The sequence below is a fragment of the Macaca mulatta genome, chromosome 7 (genome assembly GCF_049350105.2).
Source record: "Macaca mulatta isolate MMU2019108-1 chromosome 7, T2T-MMU8v2.0, whole genome shotgun sequence".
NCBI lineage: Eukaryota > Metazoa > Chordata > Mammalia > Primates > Cercopithecidae > Macaca > Macaca mulatta.
Genome location: NC_133412.1, coordinates 50,130,641 through 50,155,405, shown reverse-complemented (window position 1 = coordinate 50,155,405; position 24,765 = coordinate 50,130,641). Strand labels below are relative to the sequence as shown.

At 39.1% G+C, this 24,765-nt stretch overlaps 1 protein-coding gene across 3 annotated transcripts in view; it reads right to left on the bottom strand.

Moving 5' to 3' along the window:
• The window catches only part of ARIH1 (ariadne RBR E3 ubiquitin protein ligase 1), a 113,609-nt gene that overhangs the window by 58,077 nt on the left and 30,767 nt on the right, over nt 1–24,765 (bottom strand). For 2 of the 3 annotated variants that reach the window (XM_028851099.2, XM_028851097.2), the window contains one exon: nt 11,627–11,694. The exons of the other annotated variant lie outside the window; for it this stretch is intronic. In XM_028851099.2, coding sequence (XP_028706932.1) covers nt 11,627–11,694 — 68 coding nt within the window. The remainder of the gene's footprint in view (nt 1–11,626; nt 11,695–24,765) is intronic. 3 annotated transcript variants of the gene reach the window in all.

Here is a 24,765-nt window from a genome sequence, read left to right as displayed (position 1 = left end):
CACTACTCTCCTCAATCACATATGAATTGTTTTTTGGTTTTTTTCTGAGACAGGGTCTCACTTGGTCACTCAGGCTGGAGTGCAGTGACATGATCACAGATCACACCTCCACCCTCCTGGGCTCCAGCAATCCTCCTGCCTCAGACTCCTGGACTATAGGTGTGCACCACCACACCCAGCTAATTTTTTATTTTTTATATTTTATTTTATTTTTTTTTTGAGACAGAGTCTCGCTCTGTCGCCCAGGCTGGAGTGCAGTGGCCGGATCTCAGCTCACTGCAAGCTCCGCCTCCCGGGTTAGGGCCATTCTCCTCTCTCAGCCTCCTGAGTAGCTGGGACTACAGGCGCCCACCACCTCGCCCGGCTAGTTTTTTGTATTTTTTAGTAGAGACGGGGTTTCACCATGTTAGCCAGGATGGTCTCGATCTCCTGACCTAGTGATCCGCCCGTCTCAGCCTCCCAAAGTGCTGGGATTACAGGCTTGAGCCACCACGCCCGGCCTAATTTTTTATTTTTTTGTAGAGATGGGGGTCTCCCTAAGTTGTCCAGGCTAGTCTCCAACTCCTAAGCTCAAGCAATCTTCCTGCCACAGTCAGCTAAAGTTCTGGGATCACAGGCATGAGCCACTGTGCCCGGCCCTGGATTGTTTAAACTGGAAAAATTTCACTATATTGTAGAACAGTGATAAATGTCATCAAAAAGTCAAGGTTTCTGAAAAACCAAATTTACTTTCACCATCCCAGAGGCTAATTATGAAATTATATATTATTAATAATGTGCTACCAAAAGTTCCATGTAATAATCACATCCAAATGGGTATTAATGCTTCAGAATGAAAAGTGAAAAGCTATTTGTAACAGAGTCCAGGAAAGACTGAAATCCTTCTTCAGGATTCTTCAATTATACCTGTCCAGGTATAATTTAAGTTTTATAGGTGGTTAAGTTTTCAACCACCTACATTTCATCCCACCTCAAACACACCAGCTAATTCATTAGCATTTACCTTATATATTACCATACTATCAACTGAAATGAGTTTTTAAATGTTATTATAATAGATCTACAAAAAATCTGAGCTGCAGGAAAGATACTTTTTTTTTTCACTTGTTACCAACTTTAAAGGAGCTCCACTCTTGACGCTGCATTTCTAAAAGCTCCCAAAATGAAATCTGATTTACATTCATGTCATAATTTCAATAAAATTCTACTATAGAAAAGAAAACCTATAAATGGCTGGATTTAATTAAAATACTTAGTAAACAATGGCTACATATTAGGAAATGCATTATGTGTAGGAATACAAGTAGGATAGTTTCTACATAAAGAACCTCAAATACAAGTGGTAAAATACTAAGTCAAATAAACAATACAGTGCAAAGCAGGTAGATCTTCAGAAATAAGAAAAGCTGTCTCAGAAGAAAAGGTTAACTTGAGTTTTGAAGGAAAATTAGGAAAAAAGACAGTAAGAAAGGCAAGTAAGGCCTGGGCCAATGACAGTACAATTCCAAAGATGCTCCCTAGAGCTGCACAGTAAACAGAAGCTCTGGGTCAAAACACATTCGCAAAGCTGAGGCAGTAATTTGGTGACTATCACAAAGCTTTTGTACTACTAAAGTGTAATATGAGAACAGACATAAGGATACAGAGATAAAAGAAGCCAGCAAGGTAGACAGAGGTCACAATTCACTTTCCCATCTCTTCAACTGAGAGAATTCCTCCCAGGCAGGAGCAGGGAGACAAACAGTTTATCAAAAACTTAGTACTCAAAGAAGGTTCAATGAGGTAATCAAAGGAGTAAGGAGATATCCAGCTTTCAGAGGTTTCAGAGGTATTAGTTTTGGTGTCATATGCCCAATATTGATGTTACCAGCAGTGATACCTGTGTCCAATGGCAGCAGCAACAGTGCCTGCGCTAAAATAGTTTGACATTGTGATTCTGGCATTTTCCTGACTGCACAGCCTTCACACCTAAGATTCTCAATCTTTAATGTCTATTTCACTTTTAACCTCTTAAAGTTTGTTTATAATGAAAAATCCTGACTGATATACCAGGAAAGGAGGAAAAGGTTCAAGATATGACAGATGAAATAATGGAAGCAATATCCCACAAAAATCATCGTTGTATCAAAACCAGATGCAAGATTTGACAGATACAGTTGTTGCTGTATTTCTGACTTTCTGCATTGCTTTACCTGGAGAGGCATGGAAAGAAATTAGTAATTACAGAAAATTCTATTTAGTTTATAAAACAGAAGAGAAATTAATCTGCAGAGATTAAAAAAAAAAAAAAAAGAGCATTAGACTAGAAAAGAAAGAAAATGGCAGTGGTCTGGAAAACTGCTATAATGGATAAAAGAAAGACCATAAAGTTAAAGGTGTCCTTTCTCCACGAGCTCCAACCTTTGCCCAAAATTTATCTTATTTAATTGTTTAAGAGTCAGGGTCTTCCTCTGTCGCCCAGGCTGGAGCACAGTGGTAAGATCAGGGTTCACTGCAGTCTCAAACTTTGCACTGAAGTGAGACTCCCACCTTGGCCTCCCTGGTAGGCAGCACTGCAGGCACACACTACCATGCCCAGCTAAGTTTCCTACTTCTTTTTAAAGGCGAGTCTCACTGTGTTGCCCAGGCTGGTCTGGGAACTCCAAGTGATCCTCCCACCTAAGCCTCCTGAGTCACTAGAATTACAGGGTTGAACCACCGTACCTGCCCCCAAATTTAAAAAGAATAAATCACATTCATTTTTGGGGTCAGTACAAATTTGTTTAACCTACAGACTAAGAGGAATGGGGCAAATAAGAGGAATAACTGGCAAGGATCTATTTATACCTCTATGCCCTCAGGGGACCATGAGCTCCTCGCTCCAGGGCAGGGACCATGGCTTACTAATGAATAAAATAAAAAAAAAAATCATGTCTGGCATATGGAAATGACAAAGGAAAATTTTAAAATATTTCACAATTTTAACTAGGATAAGATTTATCTTTAAATATATCAAAATAAGTATAAATGATACTTCAATACATTCACTGTTATCCATTAGGAAGCAAGATTTTAAAAAAATACTACTTTACAAACCTTATGGGCTATATGTAGACTAAAGGTACGTATACTGCCTACCTTTTCTTATGATTCCTAGGACACTAAACACCTACAGGATTACCATATGGGTAACCTCAATTTTTATATGCAAACAATGCAGAGACTGAACGTGGTGGCTCACACCTGTAATCCCAGCACTCTGTGGGGCTGAGGTGAGAAGATCGCTTGTGTCTAGGAGTTTGAGATCAGCCTGGAGAACATAGTGAGACCTTGCTTCTACAATAAAATTGAGAGAAAAAAAAAAAGAATGTGGAGGAACACAGGGGTCACTGAAGCTACGACTACTTACATTCCACGTTTCTTTTCATTTTCCAAGGGAACTGAACGAGGAAGTAATGGAAAGGGACCGGGCACTGTGATTGTTTGAACTTCTCAGGTGATTTTAATGGGCAATCACTTTAATAGTTTATCAGTCAATTCTTCTGGGTTTCCTAGATTATATACTTTACATATAATTTATCTTCCTTTCTAGTTTTTATGTCACTTATTTAATTTTCCATGTATTACGTTATTTATCAGAACCTCCTTCAAATGGTGGTAACAGTCATAATCCTTGTTTGATTAAAACGGGCATGCTTCTGATGCTTCAACATTAAGTATAATTTTATTGCAGATTTCAGTTGATACCTTTAATCAATCTGAGAAATCACTTTCTCAGTTTGCTAAGAATTTAGTTTTCACTAAATCATGACTTAACGCATACTTTTATTAAAATGCTCAACTGACATTTATTATGAATATCCTTTGGTTTATCTTCATTAATCTGTCAATGCTGTAAATGTTATAAACAAAACAATTTTCCCCCAGTGATGATCTACTCTTGCTTTCTTAGGAGAAATCCTACTAAATTGGCCAGGCACTGGAGGCTCATGCCTATAATCCCAGCACTTTGGGAGGCTGAGGCGGGCAGATCACTTGAGGTCAGGAGTTTGAGACCAGCCTGGTCAACATGGTGAAACCCCATCTCCACTAAAAATAAAGAAAAAAACTAGCCAGATAGGGTGGCACGCACCTGTAGTTCCAGACACTTGGGAGGCTAAGGTGGGAGAATCATTTGAACCTGGGAGGTGGAGGTTGCAGTGAGCCAAGATCACACCACTGCACTCCAGCCTGGATGACAGAGTAAGATCCTGTCTCAAAAAAAAAAATCCTGCTAAGAGTCATTGATTCAATTAAGTATTATTTTATTTACAAATTCAATAGCTATGTTCATAAGTATCATTTTCTCATACCGTCTTTGTCAAATTTTGGAACCGGGTTATTCTGATTTGGCTAACATGAATTAATGATGTCCTACCATTTTCAATGTTTGGAGATAATTTTCTACAGGAACTGGCAGTTCCTTGAACATGTATTAGAACTTACCCATAAAATCATCCAGTACTTTTTGGGGAAGGAGTGGAATCTTTTACTTTATTATATGGCTCACACAGCACTTTGGAAGGCCAAGGTGGGTGGATCACTTGAGGTCAGAGTTCCAGACCAGCCTGGCCAACATGGCAAAAACCCATCTCTACCAAAAAAAATACAAAAATTAGCTAGGCATGGTGGCACACACCTGTAATCCAAGCTACTCTGGAGGCTGAGGTGAGAGAATCACTTGAACCAGGAGGCAGAGGTTGCAATGAGCGGAGATTGCACCATTGCACTCCAGCCTGGGCGACAGAGCAAGACTCCATCTCAAAAAAAAAAAAAAAAAGTATGTAAAAGTAGTACACAGTATTTTTCCTACCTCTAATTATGCCTTATTATTCTCAATATTGTGTCTTCTCCCCCTCCCCCAACACATTTACCAATGGTTTATTTCCCCCTTTAAAAGAAAAAAAAAAACTTTATTTTTTTAGAGCAGTTTAAGGTTCACAGCAAACATGCACAGAAGCTACAGCTTCCATAAAACCCCGCCCCAACACACACACATAGCCTCCCTATCAACACCCCACACAGATGGTATATTCGATGAACCTACATTGACACACCATTGTCACCCGAAGTCTGTAGTTTACATGAGGGTTCATATTTGATGTTGTACATTCTATGGGTCAGGACAAATGCATAATGATATGTATCTACCACTACAGTATCATACAAAACAGTTTAGCCACCCCTCACCCATCCCAAAAAAAAACTGTGCTGTTGACTATTCATCCCTCCCTCTTCACTAACCCCTGGCAATCACTGATTTTTTTAATACTTTAACTTCTAGGGTACATGTGCACAACACGCAGGTTTGTTACATATGTATACATGTGGCATGTTGGTGTGCTGCACCCATTAACTCGTCATTTACATTAGGTATATCTCCTAAATGCTATCCCTCCCCGCTACCACCTCCCTACAATAGGCCTCGGTGTGTGATGTTCCCCTTCCTGTGTGCAAGTGATCTCACAGTTCAATTCCCACCTATGAGTGAGAACATGCGGTATTTGGTTTTCTGTTCTTGCAATAGTTTGCTGAGAAAGATGGTTTCCAGCTGCATCCATGTCCCTACAAAGGACACGAACTCATCCTTTTTTATGGCTGCACAGTATTCCACGGTGTACATGTGCCACATTTTCTTAATCCAGTCTGTCACTGATGGACATCTGGGTTGATTCCAAGTCTTTGCTATTGTGAATAGTGCCGCAATAAACATACGTGTGCATGTGTCTTTATAGCAGTATGACTTACGATCCTTTGGGTATATCCCCAGTAATGGGATGGCTGGGTCAAATGGTATTTCTAGTTCTAGATCCTTGAGGAATCACCACACACCACTGATCTTTTCATTGTCTTCATAGTTTTGCCTTTTCCAGAGTGTCACATAGGTGGAATCATACAGTATACAGTCATTGCAGATTGGCTTATTTCATTTAATAATATGCATTTAAAGTCCCTCCATGGTTTTTCATGGTTTGATAGCTCATTTCGTTCGCACGGAATAATACCACACTTCTGGATGTACCACAGTTTACAAATCCTTTCATCTACTGAAAGACAACTTGGCTGCTTCCAAGTTTTGGCAATTATGAATAAAGCTGCTATGAACATCCATGTGCAGGTTTTTGTATGGACAGTCTTCCAACTCTTTAGGGTAACTATAAAGAAGTGTTGATTGCTGAGTTACATAGTAAGAGTACATCTTGTCTTGTAAGAATCTGCCACACTGTCTTCCATTTTGTGGCTGTACCATTTTGCATTCCCACCGGAAACGAATGAGAGTTCCTACGGCTCCACATCCTAGTCCACATTTGGTAGTCAGTATTTTGATTCTGGCCATTCTAATAGGTATTTACTGGTATTTCAATGTTGTTTTAATTTGCATTTCCCCTAGGACATGGAGCATCTTTTCATTTATTTATTTGCAATCTGTATAACTTCTTTGGTGAGTTGCCTGTTAAGCTCTTTGGCCCATTTTTTAATCCGACTGTTTCCTTACTGTTGAGTTTAAGAGTTCTTTGTATATTTCGGACAATAGTCCTTTGTTCCATGTGTCTTTTGCAAATATTTTCTCCCAGTCTGTCACTTATCTTCCAGAAAATTCATGTCAAAGATCTTTATCTTTTTTTTGTTGTTGTTGCTCTCTAGTTCATTAATATATAATTTTATCTTAAATACCTTTTCTACGGCTTTCTTTGGGTTTATTTTTCTAACTTCCTGTTTCAAAGACTTGGTCCTTTTTTTTTTTTTTTTTTTTTTTTTTTTACCTCATTCTCTTGTTTCTTTTTTTCTTTTTTTTTTTTGAGACAGAGTCTCACTCTGTTGCCCAGGCTGGAGTGCAATGGCACAATCTCAGCTCACCGCAACCTCCGCTTCCCAGGTTCAAGCCATTCTCATGCCTCAGCTTCCACCTCCCACACAGCTGGAATAACAGGTGTCCATCACCATGCCTGGCTATCTTTTGTGTTTTTAGTAAAGATGGGGTTTCACCATGTAGGCCAGGCTGGTCTCAAACTCCTGGCCTCATGTGAGCCGCCTGCCCTGGCCTCACAATGTGCTGGGATTACAGGTGTGAGCCATGGTGCACAGCCCAGTTTTTTACCTCATTTTCTTTTTCTAATAAAAACCCTTAAGACTGTAAATTTCAGCCACATCTCATATTTGTATTCTCATTATTAATTCTAATTATTTTAATGTAAGAATAAACAGACAGATAAAGCAAAAATTATACCCACAAAACAAGAATAAAGTTATTAAAAGGAGTAAGATGGACACTGTTGAATAAACAATTCAATACGGCTATAAAGCAGAATGGATGCAGGAAGAAAAGCAAGATAAACTGAGGAATTTTCACAGAACAAAGTCAAAAACAAAGATGAATACAGTCATTGGCACTTGCCCAAGGATTGGGGGTGGGGAGATGAATACAGAAATTATTTTTTAGAAAGTTAGAAGACATGCTGGGTGCAATGACGCACGCCTCTAACCCCAGCACTTTGGGAGGTGTAGAGGGGCAGATGACCTGAGGTCAGGAGTTTGAGACCAGCCTGGCCAACATGGTAAAACCCCCTCACTACTAAAAATACAAACATTAGCCGGGCGTGGTGGCAGCTGCGTATGATCCCAGCTACTCAGGAGGCTAAGAGAGGAGGATCCCTTGAACTCACAAGGCAGAGGTTGCAGTGAGCCGAGATGGCACCACTTGCACGCACTCCAGCCTGGCTGAGGCGAGACTCCATCTTAAAAAAAAAAAAAAGTTAGAAGACATGGAAAGAGATCCAGAAGTTTCAACATGGATCCAGGAATTCCAGAAAGCATCAAGAGAATGGAGAAAAGATATGCTGAACAAGTAACAGCTAAGAATTTCCAAAACCAAAAATATGAATTGTCCGACTTAAAGGGCCCAACTGTTTATGTTTTCAAAACTCACATCCAGAAATATTACAGTAAGTTTCAGTACATTAAGTTTCTCTTAGAGGACTCAAAGTTTGTCACATATGAAACAATTTATATTACAGGATATATTCTAGAGGAAAAACAGAGTATTTACAAAAAAAAATAGTGGTACGCAAAAAGCGAGTTAGCCAGAAAAGGGGAGGAGGGGTATTATATACATAGATAGTAAAAACGCTTACAATCGAATAAAAAATTCAAATATCGACTGGGCACAGTGGCTCATGTCTGTAAGTCCAGCATTTTGGGAGGTCAAGGTGAAAGGATTGCTTGGGTCCAGGAGTTTGAGACCAGCCTGGGCAACATGGTGAAACCCTATCTCTACAAAAAATACAAAAACTAGTTAGGTATGGTGGTGCGTGTCTGTGGTCCCAGCTACAGGGGTTGCTGAAATGGAAAGATTGCTTGAACCCAGGAGGTCAAGGCTGTACTGAGCCGTGATCTCACCACTGCACTCCAGCCTGGGTGACAAAGTGAGACCCTGTCTCAAAAAGAAAAGAAAAGGAAAAAAAAAAAATCAAACATCAACTTATCAAGGTGATAAGGAAAAGGAAAGGACAAAGAAAAAATTTATGCTACAGTTTTTGTCTTATACAGAGGATGGATTAAAACTTCAAGTAAATATTATAAACTTTTATACAGTTTTAAGTATGCACACACAAATTGTAAAAGTGACTAGAAAAACTGAAATAGAATACATATATAACTTTGAAATTATTCAAGAAAAAGGAAAATCTGATGAAGCCAACAGAATAAGCGAGCAGAAAACATAATAAATATAAAGCACAACTTAAAATGACAGTAATTTAATCTAAACATTAATTATAAAACATGAATATGTTAATCTCAGATATTAAAAGATAATAGTTTTTCCATTCAGATTCTTTTAAACATCACCTACATAGTACTTACAAAAGATACTCCTAAAACCAAATAACCCAGAAAGGTTGAATATTTAAAAAATGGAAAAGATACATCAGTCAAATGCTTTAAAAAAAAAAAAAAAAAGTGTAGCAGTGCTAATAGCAGACAACACAAAATATAATGTGAAAATCATTAAATGAGACAAAAAGATATTGCATATTGATTTCAAAGACACTGTTTAAAGACTGAATTAAATCTTTTAGGTACCAATAGCTTATCTACAGAAACTACAAGGAGAAACTGAAACATTCACATACTCAGAAGTTTCCCAGATACCTCCTTTTAATTTTAAATTCACACTTACCACCTACTTTTTGTAGAGCAGTTTAAGGTTCCCAGAAAAACTGAGCAGAAGCTACACTTCCCATATTAAGTACAAAATTTAGTACATTAAGTACAATAGTACATAAATATTAAGTACAATATTTAATGGAAAAATATTTTCAGCAACGTTGTAAGACAAAATTCAGAATGTCTTGGAGATACATTAACATGAGAGAAACTTGGGTAAATCAGTGTTAATTCATTAGCGTTTCAGAAGTAAACGATAAAAACTCTTTCTCCTAACAGAGGTGTCATAAAATAAAAAAAACTTGAAAGTAAATGTTACCAAAATTAAGAAACACCACTGACGACAAAAAATATGGTCAGGGCTGGGCGCGGTGGCTCACACCTGTAATCCCAGCACTTTGGGAGGCTGAGGCGGGCAGATCACCTGAGGTTGGGAGTTCGAGACCAGCCTGACCAACATGGAGAAACCCCATTTCTAATAAAAATACAAAAATTAGCCAGGCGTGGTGGAGGGCGCCTGTAATCCCAGCCACTTGGGAGGCTGAGGCAGGAGAATCACTTAAACCCAGGAGGTAGAGGTTGCGGTGAGCCGAGGTCACGGCATTGCACTTCAGCCTGGGCAACAAGAGCAAAATTCCATCTCAAAAAAAAAAAACAAAAGAAAACAAACAAAAAAAAATATGGTCAGAATGCATAAAAAGAAACATCAAACTAGTTGAACACATTATCCTTCATGAACCATGGGAAAGCTTTATACAGTATGTGTTTGTTTTGTTTTGAGATGGAGTCTCGCTCTGTTGCCAGGCTGGAATGCAGTGGCGCGATTTCGGCTCACTGTAACCTCTGCCTCCCGGGTTCAGGCAATTCTCCTGCCTCAGCCTCCCAAGTAGCTGGGACTATAGGAATGCACCACCATGCCCAGGTAATTTTTGTATTTTTAGTAGACACAGGGTTTCACCATGTTGTCAGGATGGTCTCAATCTCTTGAACTTGTGATCCACCCGCCTCGGCCTCCCAAAGTGCTTGGATTACAAGCGTGAGCCACCATGCCCGGCCTACAGCATGTGTTTAAGACATAAGTTTTGAAGTCCAACAAACCTGTGTTTGAGGGCTAACACCTTGTGTACAAAACTTAGATAAAAAATTGAAGCTTCCAACCTTAGTTTCCACATTAAATGGGGATAATAGTTTCTAGCCTCATAAAGCTATCAGGAGGATAAAATAAAATGCTTGATAGAGGGTTCAAAAATTGATAGTTATTATTGTTACTATTAAATTGTAATTTATAGTAACAACAGATTTTATTATTTACAATGTAATTTAACAGATGCAAGGTGTATGAAACGGGGTATTATTTAATATGTTTTATAAAGTACTCTCTGAATTTTAAAATCAAATGAGAAATACTTTCCATTTATTTATATAATATATGGATTCTCAGTTCCCAACAACTAGTTTTAATATTTTATTAAATTTAGAATTGATAATGAAATAAATATGTTGTCAACCTACCACCATTAGTAAGTGTCCCAAATTTCCAATCTAAAGAGCAGAACAAGGTTAAGAATGACATTAATACAGTCATTCTCCAGTCCCACTAATTTCTTCTCTTTTAGAACTATAAAGATTTTCAGAAAGAAAGTATTTTTTAAAACCCAATGGAACAGAATCCTGACCCAAAACCAGAGAACTAGTCCAAGCACCTGGTCTGGCGGCCAGAAAAGCCTAAGCAACTTTTCAATTTTGTTTCTATTGAATAAATGTTACTAATGTGCCTGACATCGTTTTTTTTTGTTTGTTTGTTTGTTTTTTTGAGATGGAGTCTCGCTCTGTTGCCAGGCTGGAGTATAGTAGCACGATCTCTCCTCACTACAACCTCTGCCTCCCAGGTTCAAGTGATTCTCCTGCCTCAACCTCCTGAGTAGCTGGAACTACAGGCACACACCACCACACCCAGCTAATTTTTGTATTTTTAGTAGAGACGGGTTTCAGCATGTTGGCCAGGGTGGTCTCAATCTCTCGACCTCATTATCCACCCGCCTCGGACGCCCAAAGTGCTGGGATTACAGGCGTGAGCTACCACGCTCAGCTGAGCAAGAAATCTTTTTAAGTAATTAAAGGAGGATCTTACTCATGTACTCCAATAATGTTATCAGGTGCTTTTTTTCTCTACCTGCTTTTAGTTCTTGGTACTCAAGAGGATATATGTAGAAAATACTGAAGCACCACCCCCAAACACACATACTCCCAAATAAAAAGAAATATTAAGCCTGGATTCCCTAACATTAAATTTACTGCAAACTTTACAAAACGGGAATACAAGAAATTAAAGCAGTCACTAGTTGCACACATTAATCAATTCCCTTACTTGATTCTTATAAACTCGGTTCAACAGGCTTTCTGTGTTATTTCTAAGCACAAAGCCGACAATACGGTTCCTTACCTTTCCATTAGCTTCTCTTTATCCCAATTGAAGTGGCTAAGGAGTATTCTTGTGATAGTTGCTGGATTCTAAAGAAGGAGGGGAAAAAAAGTCATTTTAAGGTAATAACACTTCACTGACATTTAGTGAACTCCTAGGTTGAAGTTAAATTTCCAGAATACTCTACCCAAATTTCCATCCCTAGGATATTTCTTTATTCCTCTAAGGAAATATATTTTAATGACAAGATCAAGACTATTTAAACATAGTCTGCCACACTACTATGTCACGTTTCTTTAGGATTCAAAATAAGCCAAAAAGAAATTACACAGAAAGTAAGTTATGCGCTGTCTTAATCGCAAAAAAAATAATTTCAACAGACTACCACATGAGCACACTAAATGTAATCAAGAAAATTTTTAAAAGAAAATTTCCAACACTCAGACACGATCGCATGTGCCTATAGTCCTAGCCACTTGGGAGGCTGAGGCAGGAGGATCTCAGGCCCAGAGTTCGAGTCCAGCCTGGGCAACATAGTTAGAGCCAGTCTCTTAAAAAAAAAAAAAAAATCATTTAATACCTTATGCACTGAATAGTTCAAATGCGGTCAAATCACTTTTAAGTTAGAAGGATACTTCACAAATATTTAAGCAAAATTAAAAAATACTGTACCACATAGTAGTTTACAAGGTAAACTTTTAGGCTGCTATTTCAAGAAGGAAAAGTTACCACTATGAAATAAAACAAAACCAAAGTTTACTACCTTATCATTCAATGCTGTCACAGATATCTCCATTTCCCATAAAACTAGTGAGCTTACTATTTGTGTACAAATTTTAACTCAAAATGCAATGGGGCCTAAGAAATCAGCAAGGCCTGACTCAAAGATATGAGAGCTAGTTACAATAGCAGAAGTGGAACCCAAACATGGGTCTGCTTATTTGTGTCTCATATATAATTTTACTACATCAAATAACCTTCCAAAAAAGATCTCTGTGGACTAAAACCACTTTACTTCACCACAGGCGGGCCATAGTTAGCTACAGATTTAAAGTAAACTCGTATAAAAATAGTGCCATGAAAGAAATGTATGTCAATTGTTTTCAACAGTACCATTTGTTACAGAAAAATTTACACACATGCATACTCCCCTCCAAAAGCCAAAGATACGGATACTCACTCACTCACCTTAGTACATTTTGCTAATCTATCTAGGTACTCCTTACTTCTTTGGACTCACACTCCCCTAAGAATCTGTCTTTAACAGAGCACTGCAGATAGACACCACCCATCTAGAAGTTAAGTGAAAAGAAATATTTTAACTGATCCTAAGTTATACATATATTTGTAGAGAATATAGAGACACTGTCATCTCCAGCTTTCTTAGAAATGTGATCTAAAACTTTTTTTTAAAAGAACTGAGTTCAGTAAGTTTTAACAAGAGGATTTGCCTACAACTGAAATAAAGTAACTAATTAAGATTTAGTTATATGTAAAATAAGAGCAATAATCCATCAATCGAGAGACTTAAGTCTCCTGTCATTAACTAAAATTGCATGACTACAACTTTGTGGCATCCAGTACACTATATTTTCTACCACTGGATAGGGTGTTTGGGGTAAAATATTTCAGGAATCGTTAAGAGCCTCAACTCGCAAAAAGGGAAAAAAGAGAGGAGAGGCAGTATAACTTGATGTTGCTAGTGCCAAATATTGGTTCTATCCACAAGTTCCCAAACCTGTTATTGGTTTATCAAAAGTAAATATGGTAAGTTTTATTAAAACAGATTCCTAGTTTCCACCACCATACTTTTATTTAATACGGTTAGGGCAAAGGCTCCCTAAATGTGCTCACTGCCATGTGAGGCATGACAGGTAGGAGACTCAAACTATAATTCCATGCTTCTGGCTAGGGGAATAAAGAAGGCCCCTGGGAGCTGAAGAATATGGGTGAAATCACTGATGATAAGAGACAGAAAAGTAGATCCCTAAGTCCGTGGGCCCAGCTACAAGCTATCTATATATATGCAGAACAGATCCAAAGAAGTGTAAGGTAGGCTTTCACAATAGAACTAGGATATAAATCACTGCTCAAATGCTAGATCAACCAAAGTGGGAATGGGAGGGGCAAATGCAAACAACACGGCAAAGACTTTGAAAACTAAACAGATAATGGAACCACTGCCTATATAAGATAAGAAAGAATTTGCAGGTATAAACTAACTACGTTGATTTGTCTACTAAAACAAACAAATCTTCAACTTTCTCTACAGCATTTCAACGGGACTCAGAATCTCACAATATTCAAAATGTCTGGGATAGAATCTAAACTACCAAACACAGCAAATACAAAAACAAAAAACTGACCAATTCTTAAAGCAGAAGGTAATCAACAGACGCTGACTTTTATCTAGATGACCCACATATCATAATTATCAGAGACTTTTAAAGCAGTTATTTTATTTTTATTTTTTATTTTTCGAGATGGAGTTTTGCTCTTGTTGACCAGGCTGGAGTGCAATGGCACAATCTTGGCTCCCACAACCTCCGCCTCTCGGGTTCAAGCAGTTCTCCTGCCTCAGCCTCCCAAGTAGCTGGAATTACAGGCATGTGCCACCATTCCCGGCTAAATTTTTTGTATTTTTAGTAGAGATAGGGTTTCTCTATGTTGGTCAGGCTGGTCTCGAACTCCTGACCTCAGGTGATCTGCCCGCCTTGGCCTCCCAAAGTGCTGGGATTACAGACCAGCAGTTATTAAAACCATGATCCATTAGGTAAAAAATGAACACCTTAAAACAAATATGAAATTATCTTTTCTGTTGTTTTTCTGATGGAGTCTTGTTCTGTCGTTCAGGCTGGAATGCAGCGGTGCGATCTAGGCTCACTGCACCCTCTGCCTCCCCGGTTCAAGCAATTCTCCTGCCTCAGCCTACCAAGTGGCTGGGATTACAGGTGCATACCACCACGCCCAGCTAATTTTTTTTTTTTTTTATTTTTAGTAGAGGGTGAAACCCCCTTTACTGGTCTCAAAGTCCTGACCTCAAATGATCCACCCACCTTGGCCTCCCAAAGTGCTGGAATTACAAGCATGAGCCATTGTGCCTGGCCAAAATTCTCCTGTTGTTTTTGTTTTTTTGAGACAAGGTCTTGCTTTGTTGTCCAGGATGGAGTGCACTGGTGCAATCTCAGCTCACTGCAGCCTCAACCTCTTGGTTCAGGTGATTCTACCAACTCAGCCTCCTGAGTAGGTGAACTACAGGCAAGCGCCACCATGCCCAGCTAGTATTTTGTATTTTAGTAGAGACAGGGTTTTGCTATGTTGCCCAAGCTGGTCTCGAACTCCTAGACTCAAATGATCCTTCCACCTTGGCCTCCCAAAGTGCTGGGATTACAGGCATAAGCCACAGAGCCCGGTCTGAAATTCTCAAAAACGAAAGAGTTGACTATTTTTTTAAAAAATGGAAATTTTAGAACTCACTGGACTGGCTCACTATCAGAAAGAAGATGACAGAAGAGTCAGTGAACTTGAAGACATGGCAATAGAAATTATCCAATCTTAACAAAAGAGAGAAGAAATATTTTTTTAAAAATGAACAATCTCTCAGGGCCTATAGGATATCAAAAGGTATCAAGCTAGAATTCCATATTCACTAAAAGTATAGTTCACAAATGAAGACAAAGACATTATCAGACAAAAAAGCAAAAAACAGGTTAGGTGCAGTGGCTCACACCTCTAATTTCAGTGCTTTGGGACACTGAGGCAGGAGGATCACTTGAGCCCAGGAGTTTGAGACCAGCCTGAGTAACATGGTAAGACCCCGTCTCTACAAAAACTACAAAAAATTAGCTGGGTGTGGTGGTATAAGCCTGTAGTCCCACTAGCTGAGGAGGCTGAGGTGGGAGGATCATTTGAACCCGGGAGGTTGAGGCTGCAATGAGCTGTGATCATACCACTGCACTCCAGCCTGAGCAACAAGGCAAGACTGTCTTAGAGACAGACAGACAGAGAGACACAGAGATGAGAGAGAGAGAGAGAGAGAGAGATTGAAACCTGCTCTAAAAGAAAAGCTGTAAGAAATTCTTTGGGTGGAAGGGAAATGATATGGGTGTAAGTAGAATATTTTAAAAATTTCAAATAATCCAAAAGGCAGAAAAAGGAGGAACAAAGAGAAAAGTAATTTTAAAAGGCCTAAATCTAACCACGTAAATAATTACATCAAGTGTAAATGTTCAAAACAAACCATTTCAAAGCCAGGGCAACCACTCAGATATTTTTTCAAAAAAGGGCAAAACTATATGCTGTCCATAACAGCTCAGTTTTCAATGTAAGGATTGACATATACAGATTAAAAGTAAAAAGATGGGAAAAGATGTATCATGCAAACACTAATCACATGAAGGCTACAGTGGCTATATTTCTATCAGGCAAAGCAAACTCCAGAACAAGGAAAATTAGCAGCAATACCTTCAAAATAAAGAAAAAACTGATAGAAATCAAATAGATGATTCCACAATTATACTTAAGAGATTTCAACACTCCTCTCTCAGTAAGCCACTGAATACTATGTAGACAGCCTACTTCCAAATTAAACAATCTTTTATTAAATCCAAGCTTGAAAGAGGAAATCTCAAAGAAAATTAGAAAATATGTCGAACTAGACAAAAATGAAAATACAACATATCAAAATTGTGGGACATAACAGTGTTTACAAGAAAATTTATCACATTAAATGCTTATATAAGAAAATCAGAAAGATCTCAAACACTTCAGGAAGAAAAAGAAAAACACAAAGCAAGCAGAAGAAAGGGAATAAAGAGAAGTCAATGAAGAAAAAAAAAAAACACAACGAGAAACAAAACCAAAAGCTAGTACTAAAGATCAATGAAACTAAGAAAACTCTACCTAGGACGATAAGCAAATACTACAAACTCTTTGCCCATTAAATTCATCAATTCAATAAAACAGACCAACTTCTCAAAGACACAAACTACTAAACCTCACTAAACAAGAAACAGGTAACACAAATGCTCCTATTACTGATTAAGCAAACTGAATATGTAATTAACTCTCTTTAACAAAGAAAACTCATGGACCAAAAATGGTTATCACTGGTAAATGCCACTAATCATTCAAGGAAGAAAAAACAAATTCTACACAACTCTTTCAAAAACCAGAAGAGGGACCACTTCCCAATTTCTATAAGATCACAGTGACATCAAAATCCAAAAGAGACATTTCAAGAAAATTACTCTACGAAAAAAGATGTAAAAATCCTCAGCAAAATATTAGGAAATGCAATCTAGCAATATATAAAAAGGATAATTACACTGCAACCAAGTGGGGTTCATCCCAGGATTGCAGGGATAATTTTAAACATTCAAACTTCAGTTTAATTACCACACTAAAAGCCTAATGAAGAAAAGTCATAGGACAGGACATAAAGCATTTGACAAAATTCAGCATCCACTATCATAAAAATCTCTCAGCAAACTAGGAATAGAAGAGGCACTTCTAGGCCAGGTGCCGAGTCACTCTTAGTCACCTCTGTACTGGAGTCTTACAAATACAATATGGCAAGAAGAAGAAATAAAAGAAATTGGAAAGGAAAAAAGCTGTTTCTAGTCAGATGACTATGTATGTGGCTATGCAGAAAATCCCATTAATGTACAAAAAATTCCTAGAAGAAATGAGTTTAGCAAAGTCCAAGGCCAATATAAAAAGATTAGCTGGGCCGGGCACGGTGGTTCATGCCTGTAATCCTAGCACTTTGAGAGGACAAGGTGTGTGGATCACCTGAGCTCAGGAGTTCAAGACCAGCCTGGCCAACATGATGAAACTGCATTTCTTCTAAAAATACAAATAATTAGCTGGGCATGGTGGTAGACACCTGTAATCCCAGCTCCTCGGGAGGCTGAGGCAGGAGAATCACTTGAACCCAGGAGGCAGAGGTTACAGTGAGCCAAGGTGGCGCCACTGCACTCCAGCCTGGGCAACAAGAGCGAAACTCCATCTCAAAAAAAGAAAAAAAGAAAGAAAGAAAAGATCAGCTATATTTTTACATACTAGCAATGAATAACTGAAGATCAAAAAAATTCAAAGTGCCACTTACAATAGCACCAAAACCTCAAATACGTAGGTATAAATTTAGTATGTAAAGAACGTGTACACTGAAAACTGCAAAATACCGATGAAAGAAATTTTAATAAGACCTAAATAATGGAGAGAGATGCCATCCGATTGGAAAACAACATAGTTAAAATGTTAATTCTTCCCAAACTGACCTATAGATTCTACTCAATGCCAATCAAACTCCAAATATTTTTTGATAAATATCAAAGTGATTCTAAATTTTATATGGAATACCAAGGAAACTAGGATGGCCAAATTTGAAAATTTTGAAAAATTGTTAAACAGAACACCTGATTTCAAAACATAACTATGAGGTTACAGTACTGGCAAAAAGATATACAAATCAAAAGAATGGAATGGAGACCAGAAATAGACCCATATAAATAGAGCAAAACTGATCTTTTACAAAAGTGATAAAACAATTCAACAGAGAAAAGGTCTTTTTTTTTTTTTTTGGAGTCGGAGTCTCACTCTGTCAGCCAGGTTGGAGTGCAGCGGCGCGATCTTGGTTCACTGCAAGCTCTGCCTCCCGGGTTCACATCATTCTGCGGCCTCAGCCTCCCTAGTAGCTGGAACTACCACGCCCGGCTAATTTTTTTTTTTTTTTTTTGAGACGGAGTCTCACTCTGTCGCCCAGGCTGGAGTGTAGGGACGCAATTTTGGCTCACTGTGAGCTCCACCTCCCGGGTTCATGCCATTCTCCTCCCTCAGCCTCTGGAGTAGCTGGGACCACAGGCGCCAGCCATCACGTCCGGCTAATGTTTTGTATTTTTTCTAGTAGAGAGGGGGTTTCACCATGTTAGCCAGGATGGTCTCGATCTCCTGACCTCATGATCTGCCCCGCTTGGCCTCCCAAAGTGCTGGGTAGTACTGGAATAATTAAGATGTACATACTTTTAAAATGTACTTTAGCTCATATTTAATACAAATAATGGATCAGACCCAAATGTAAATCAGACCATAAAACAGAGAAAATGTTTGTGACCTTGAGTTACACAAATAGTTCATACATACATCAAAAGCACAATCCCTAAGAGAAAACGGATACACTGAAATCCATCAAAAGTAAAAGATACTGTTAAGAGAATACAAGATATACCACCGACTAGAAGATATCTGCAAATTACATTTCTGATGAAAAATTTGTACCTAGAATAATTTTTTAAAAATCTAAAAACTTAACAATAAGAAAATAAAAGCCCATTTTAAAAATGGATTTAGGCCAGAAGAGGTGGGAGATACCTGTAGTCCCATCTACTCAGGAGGCTGAGGCAGGAGGATCACTTGAGCTAAGGAGTTCAAAGATATAGTGTGCTAGGATCCCATCTGTGAATAGTCACTGTGCTCTAGCCTGGACAACATAGTGAGGCCCCATCTCTCTTTAAAAAAAAAAAAAAAAAGGTGGGGCTGGGGTGGGGGATTGGTGTCACACCTGTAATCCCAACACTTTGGGAGGCCAATGCAGGAGGAATGCTTGAGCTGAAGAGTTTCAGACTAACCTGGGCAACAAAGCAAGACCTCTACTAAAATTTTTTAAAAAATGATCCAGGCATGATGACACACATGCCTATAGTCCCAGCTACTCTTAGAGACTGAGGTGAATAGGATCCCTTGAGCCCAGGAGCGCAAGGCTGTAGTGACCTATGATCACATCACTGCATTTCAGCCTGGGCGAAAGAGGAAGACCCTGTCTTAAATGAATGAGTGAAAATAAATAGAAATAAGGATAGGGTACAAATCCAGAGCTGCCAAATATTAAGGGTGGGGGAGGGTCTGACTAAACAATGGGGTAGAAAGAAATCTGAGGGGTGATGGTGAGGGAAAACTGTTCTGTAAATTAACTATCGTGGTGCTTATACAACTTGAGGCATTTATCAAAACTCAGAGAACTGTATGCTCCAGTGTAAATTTTCTTGTATGAAACTTAAAACATAAAGTATTCAACTATAAAAGTAATCTAGCCTGCATTGGAGCACCTGTAGTGAAGTTCTTTTAAAAAGAACAGTGTGGGCCAGGCGTGGTAGCTCACGCTTGTAACCCCAGCACTTTGGGAGGCCGAGGCAGGTGATCACCTGAAGGCTGACCAACATGATGAAACCTTGTCTCTACTAAAAATACAAACATTAGCCGGGAGTGGGGATCCACACCTGTGGTCCCAGCCACTTGGAAGGCTGAGGCATGAGAATCACCTGAACCTGGGAAGCGGAGGTTGCAGTGAGCTGAGATCAGGCCACTGCACTCCAACCTGGGCGACAGAGCAAGACTCAGTCTCAAAAAAAAAAAAAAAAAAAAAAAGAGGGGGAGTGGGGAGGCCAAGCACAGTGACTCACATCTGTAATCCCAACACTTTGGGAGGCCGAGGCGGGTGGATTACCTAAAGTCAGGAGTTTGAGACCAGCCTGACCAATATGGTGAAACCTCATCTCTACTAAAAATTAAAAAATTAGCCACGTATGGTGGCGTATGCCTGTAGTCCCAGCTACTCGGGAGGCTAAGACAGGAGAATTCCTTGAACCCGGGATGCCGAGGTTGCAGTTAGCCAAGATCGCACCACTACACTCCAGCCTGGAAGACAGAGACTCCGTCTCAAAAAAAAAAAAAAGAACAATGAAAGTAAAAGGGAATGCTGAACAGGAGAACACAGATTTGAAATTACTTAGTGCCAAGCACAACGCTAGATACTTTAGATACGTTTCATTTAATCCTCACATCAATATTTTATGCTAAGTTAGATATGATTTACATTTTACAGACGAGGTTACAGAGGTCAAGTGTCTTGGTCCAAGATAAAATAGGCTAGTAGGATTTGAATATATGGAGAGATTATTTTTTAATTTGTGATTATAGCACCACTCCCTGCAAGGACTTGTCAAAGGAGAGAAATTCACTTCGGTGTGCCACCAAAACTGATAGTTCAGTGAAAAGTCAATTCAAGCTCTTGGCTGAAATAAAGAACTCTTCATCCTTTTTAGAGGATATAAACAAACCAAACAATAGTTTGGGTAAAATCACTATAATCAGAAAACTAGTACTATTACTAGCAGCAGTACATTTTAACTTTTAGGACAATAAAACAATCTAAAACCTTGTATCTTGTCTAGTTATAACTCTAAATCAGTACCACCTACCCCCGTCCATTCTGGTTACATATAAGAATCTCCTAAGGAACTTTAAAAATAACATGAATTGGGCTTTGCCCCCAGCAATTCTGATTCAACTGTCAGGGGTAGAATATGAGTATATATATTTTCATCCAACATTTTTATCTTAAGGTCCCCAGATGATCCTAACATGCAGCCAGAACTGGGAACTACTGCTCTAAACAATTTACCGCTATAGAAGCTATAAAAAAGTACATCTGTAGATGAATGTGGCAGTATAGTATTTTAGTAATCTGAAGAAAATAACATTCCAGGCTCAGAGCAGCTGTATGTACTTTGAAGTTTTGCATTTTGAAAAAGTTGATTAGTAAGTCTGATTATGTCAACTGTCCCAGCTAAAGTTTTAACAACAATTGCACCATCATCCCCTATCCTTTGATCAAGTGGTTCTCAATTTTAGTAGCACATAAGAATCAATTTTAGTAGCACACAAGAAGCTCTTGTTATTTATTTATTTATTTTTAAAGACAGGATCTTGCTATGTTGCCAAGCTGATCTCAAATTCCTGGGCTCAAGCAATCCTCCAGCTTCAGCCTCCCAAAGCACTGGGATTATAGAATGAGCCACTGTGCACAGCCACCTAGGAAGCTTTTAAACAAGCCACACACCCCAGGCCAAATATATCAGAATATGGGAGGAGTGAGGACGAAGGCTGAAGGGGAGACCTGGGCATTACCATTTTCAAAAACTCCCAAAAGATTCCAATAAGCAGTCAAAGTGGAGAACCACAATCTGGATACACACATGTGTGCAGACAGGCCCACATTCAAAAGTATAACAAACTCTCCAGGTAGAATCACAACCAAAGGCAGGCATGGTGGCTCACGCCTGTAATCCCAGCACTTTGGGAGGCCAAGGCAAGTGGATCACTTAAGGTCAGAGTTTGAGACCAGCCTGGCCAACATGGCAAAACCCCATCTCTACTAAAAATATGCAAATATTAGCCAGGCATGGTGGTGTGCGCCTGTAGTCCCAGCTACTTGGGAGGCTGAGGCAAGAGAAACACTTGAACCCAGGAGGCAGAGGTTGCAGTGAGCTGACATCATGCCACTGCATTCCAGCCTGGGTGACAGAGCAAGACTTCATTTCAAAAAATACATACATACATAAATACATACAGAATCACAACCAAATTGCTGAATGACATTCCTATATTTAGCAGAGTGGGAGGCAACTACTTTTTCAAAAATCTCAAGAGACAACTTTATTTTAGGATACAGTAAAAAAAAAAAAAAAAAAAAAAAACTTTTATTCCAGTTTACATACACAGAACACCTCCAAAACCCACCTTTTTATTATTTTAGAATTTGATCTGAAAGAGAATTAAATAGGTTAGCGGTACCACCTTAAAACTCAGTTTTAAGATTTTACTACAGAAGCATGGGCTCATGTTTTCATAAAATCTACAAGTTCCTCAAATGAGCTGCTTATGGGTCCAAAATTTAAAGAGTATTTTTTAACACTTTTTAAACAATATTAGAAACTCAGAAGGCACAAAGTATAAAAACATCTGTATTCTAAGGAATATTTATAAACTCTACAACAAAAATAAGCAAGCATACCCACCCATAAAAGAAAATAATCCAACAAAAATGGACAGTTCATCAATTCGCGTATTACAATTAGTTGAAAAACACGAAAATATCCAATCTCCTTAATACAATGAATGCTTTAAATCTTCCACAATGACTAAATTCTTAAAAACTGATACTATCGGCTGGGCACGGTGGCTCACACCTGTAATACCAGTACTTTGGAAGGCCAAGAAGGGCAGATCATGAGGTCAGGAGTTCAAGACCAGCCTGGCCAACATGGTGAAACCCCATCTCTACTAAAAACACAAAAATTACCCAGCACGGTGGCGCGAGCCTGTAATCCCAGCTACTCGGGAGGCTGAGGAAGGAGAACTGCTTGAACTTGGGAGGTGGAGAGTGCAGTGAGCCAAGATCACACCACTGCACTCCAGCTCTGGACAACAGAGGAAGACCCCGTCTCAGGGTTTAAAAAAAAAAAAAAAAAAAAAAAAAAAAGACACTATCCAGTGACAAAGGTAAGAGAAATAGGTCATAATTTGTTGGTGAGATGGCAAATCTGGTCAAACCTTTTCTAAGGGTAGTTTGGCAGAAGATCAAAATTTTAAATGCCCATGAACTAGGACCTAGAAATACCCATTCTAGGAACCTACTCAACAGAAATACCAAGTATAGAAGTATAAGAATTTTCACATCCACATTACTTGGGAAAGCATTTTCCCATTTATACATTTTTTCAAGAGGAGACTGCCTATAAATTATGCTATATTCATACTTGAAATATTATGCAGCCATTAAAAAATTAAACTGAGCTGTATGCACTCCCATGGAAGGTTATTCATGAGATGCCACTGAGCGGAAAAAAAAACAAGCCACTGAGTAGCGCACAATATTCCATTTTTGTGTTAAAAAAGTAAATTTCTATGATACAGTAGTATTCAAAAAGAAAGTTCATATAAATAGAAATTTAAACTATTACCTTTATTTATGATAACTATAAACACTATAGGCTTTGCTACTCAAAGTGTGGTTCACAAAATTACAATCACCTGAGTTTGTTAGAAATGTAGAAGCCTAGGTCCCAACCACCATCTACTGAATCTTCACTTCAAACAGACCCTCAAGTGTTCGAGAGGTGATCTGTATGCATGTTAAAGTTTGAGGAGCACTGATATAAGCTACAGGAAGTAATGCTCTTGAGAGTTGGTTAAATTGCAACTATAAATGGTTTCATTTCCAAATTCTCCTCAGATATGATTAAAAACTTAATGCCTTCTAAGAAATTATCATGTGTAATTCAAGTATAGTTTTTCTTCCCTTTAAAGGTATAGGTTTGTTAGAGGGCTTTATATTTAGAGTCACTAAAAGGGTCAATACAATTAATGCTTACTCAATGACATCATATAATAACTTCTTTATATATCTGAAGTTCAACGACAGAGGCAGGAAGCAGAGACATTCTAGGCAGACAGGGGCAGGTCCCCAGTGACACCCCAACTTCGAACCAAAAAGCCTGAAACCCACGGCCCAAAGTGAGAACTTCTGTCTGCTGATTCTCTCTCAATTGGTTCTTTCCGAATAATGTCTTTCTACCAATCAAATGTTGCCTTTTCCGAAACTACTGATGGCCACCCCACCCCTCATCCTGTGCAGATAAAGACGAAGGACAGAAGCGGCTTGACTGGAGAGAGTCCCTGGATTTCAGGAAAGATTACCTACCCATCCTGTCCCCTCTCTAGCTCCCCTCCCTGCTGAGAGCCATTTTCATCGCTAAAGAAAATTCTCCGCCTCCACCATCCTTCAAGCGTCTGGCAGGACCTCATTCTTCTTGGACACCAGACAAGAGCTTGGGACCCACCAAGTGCAGGTACCCAAAAAAGGCTGTCTGGCTGGGCGCAGTGACTCACACCTGTAATCCCAGCACTTTGGGAGGCCGAGGCGGGCAGATTAACCTGAGGTCAGGAGTTTGAGTCCAGTCTGGTCAACATGACAAAACCCCATCTCTACTAAAAACACAAAAATTAGTGGGGCGTGGTGGCAGGCACCTGTAATCCCAGCTATTTGGGAGACTGAGGCAGGAGAATTGCTTGAACCCAGGAGACAGAGGTTGCAGTGAGCCAAAATCATGCCATTGCACTCCAGCCTGGGTGACAAGGGCGAAACTCCATCTAAACAAAAACGGCTGTCACACTGGCCCTTTGCCCTCACTAGTGGAGGGCAGCCACCCCACACAACAAGGCAAGGAGCCTACTGAGCTGATAACACACCACTGTCCACAGACAGTGGAGCTAAGACAGCATTGTAACATGCCCTCTGGGGCTTCAGGGGTTGCAGACAC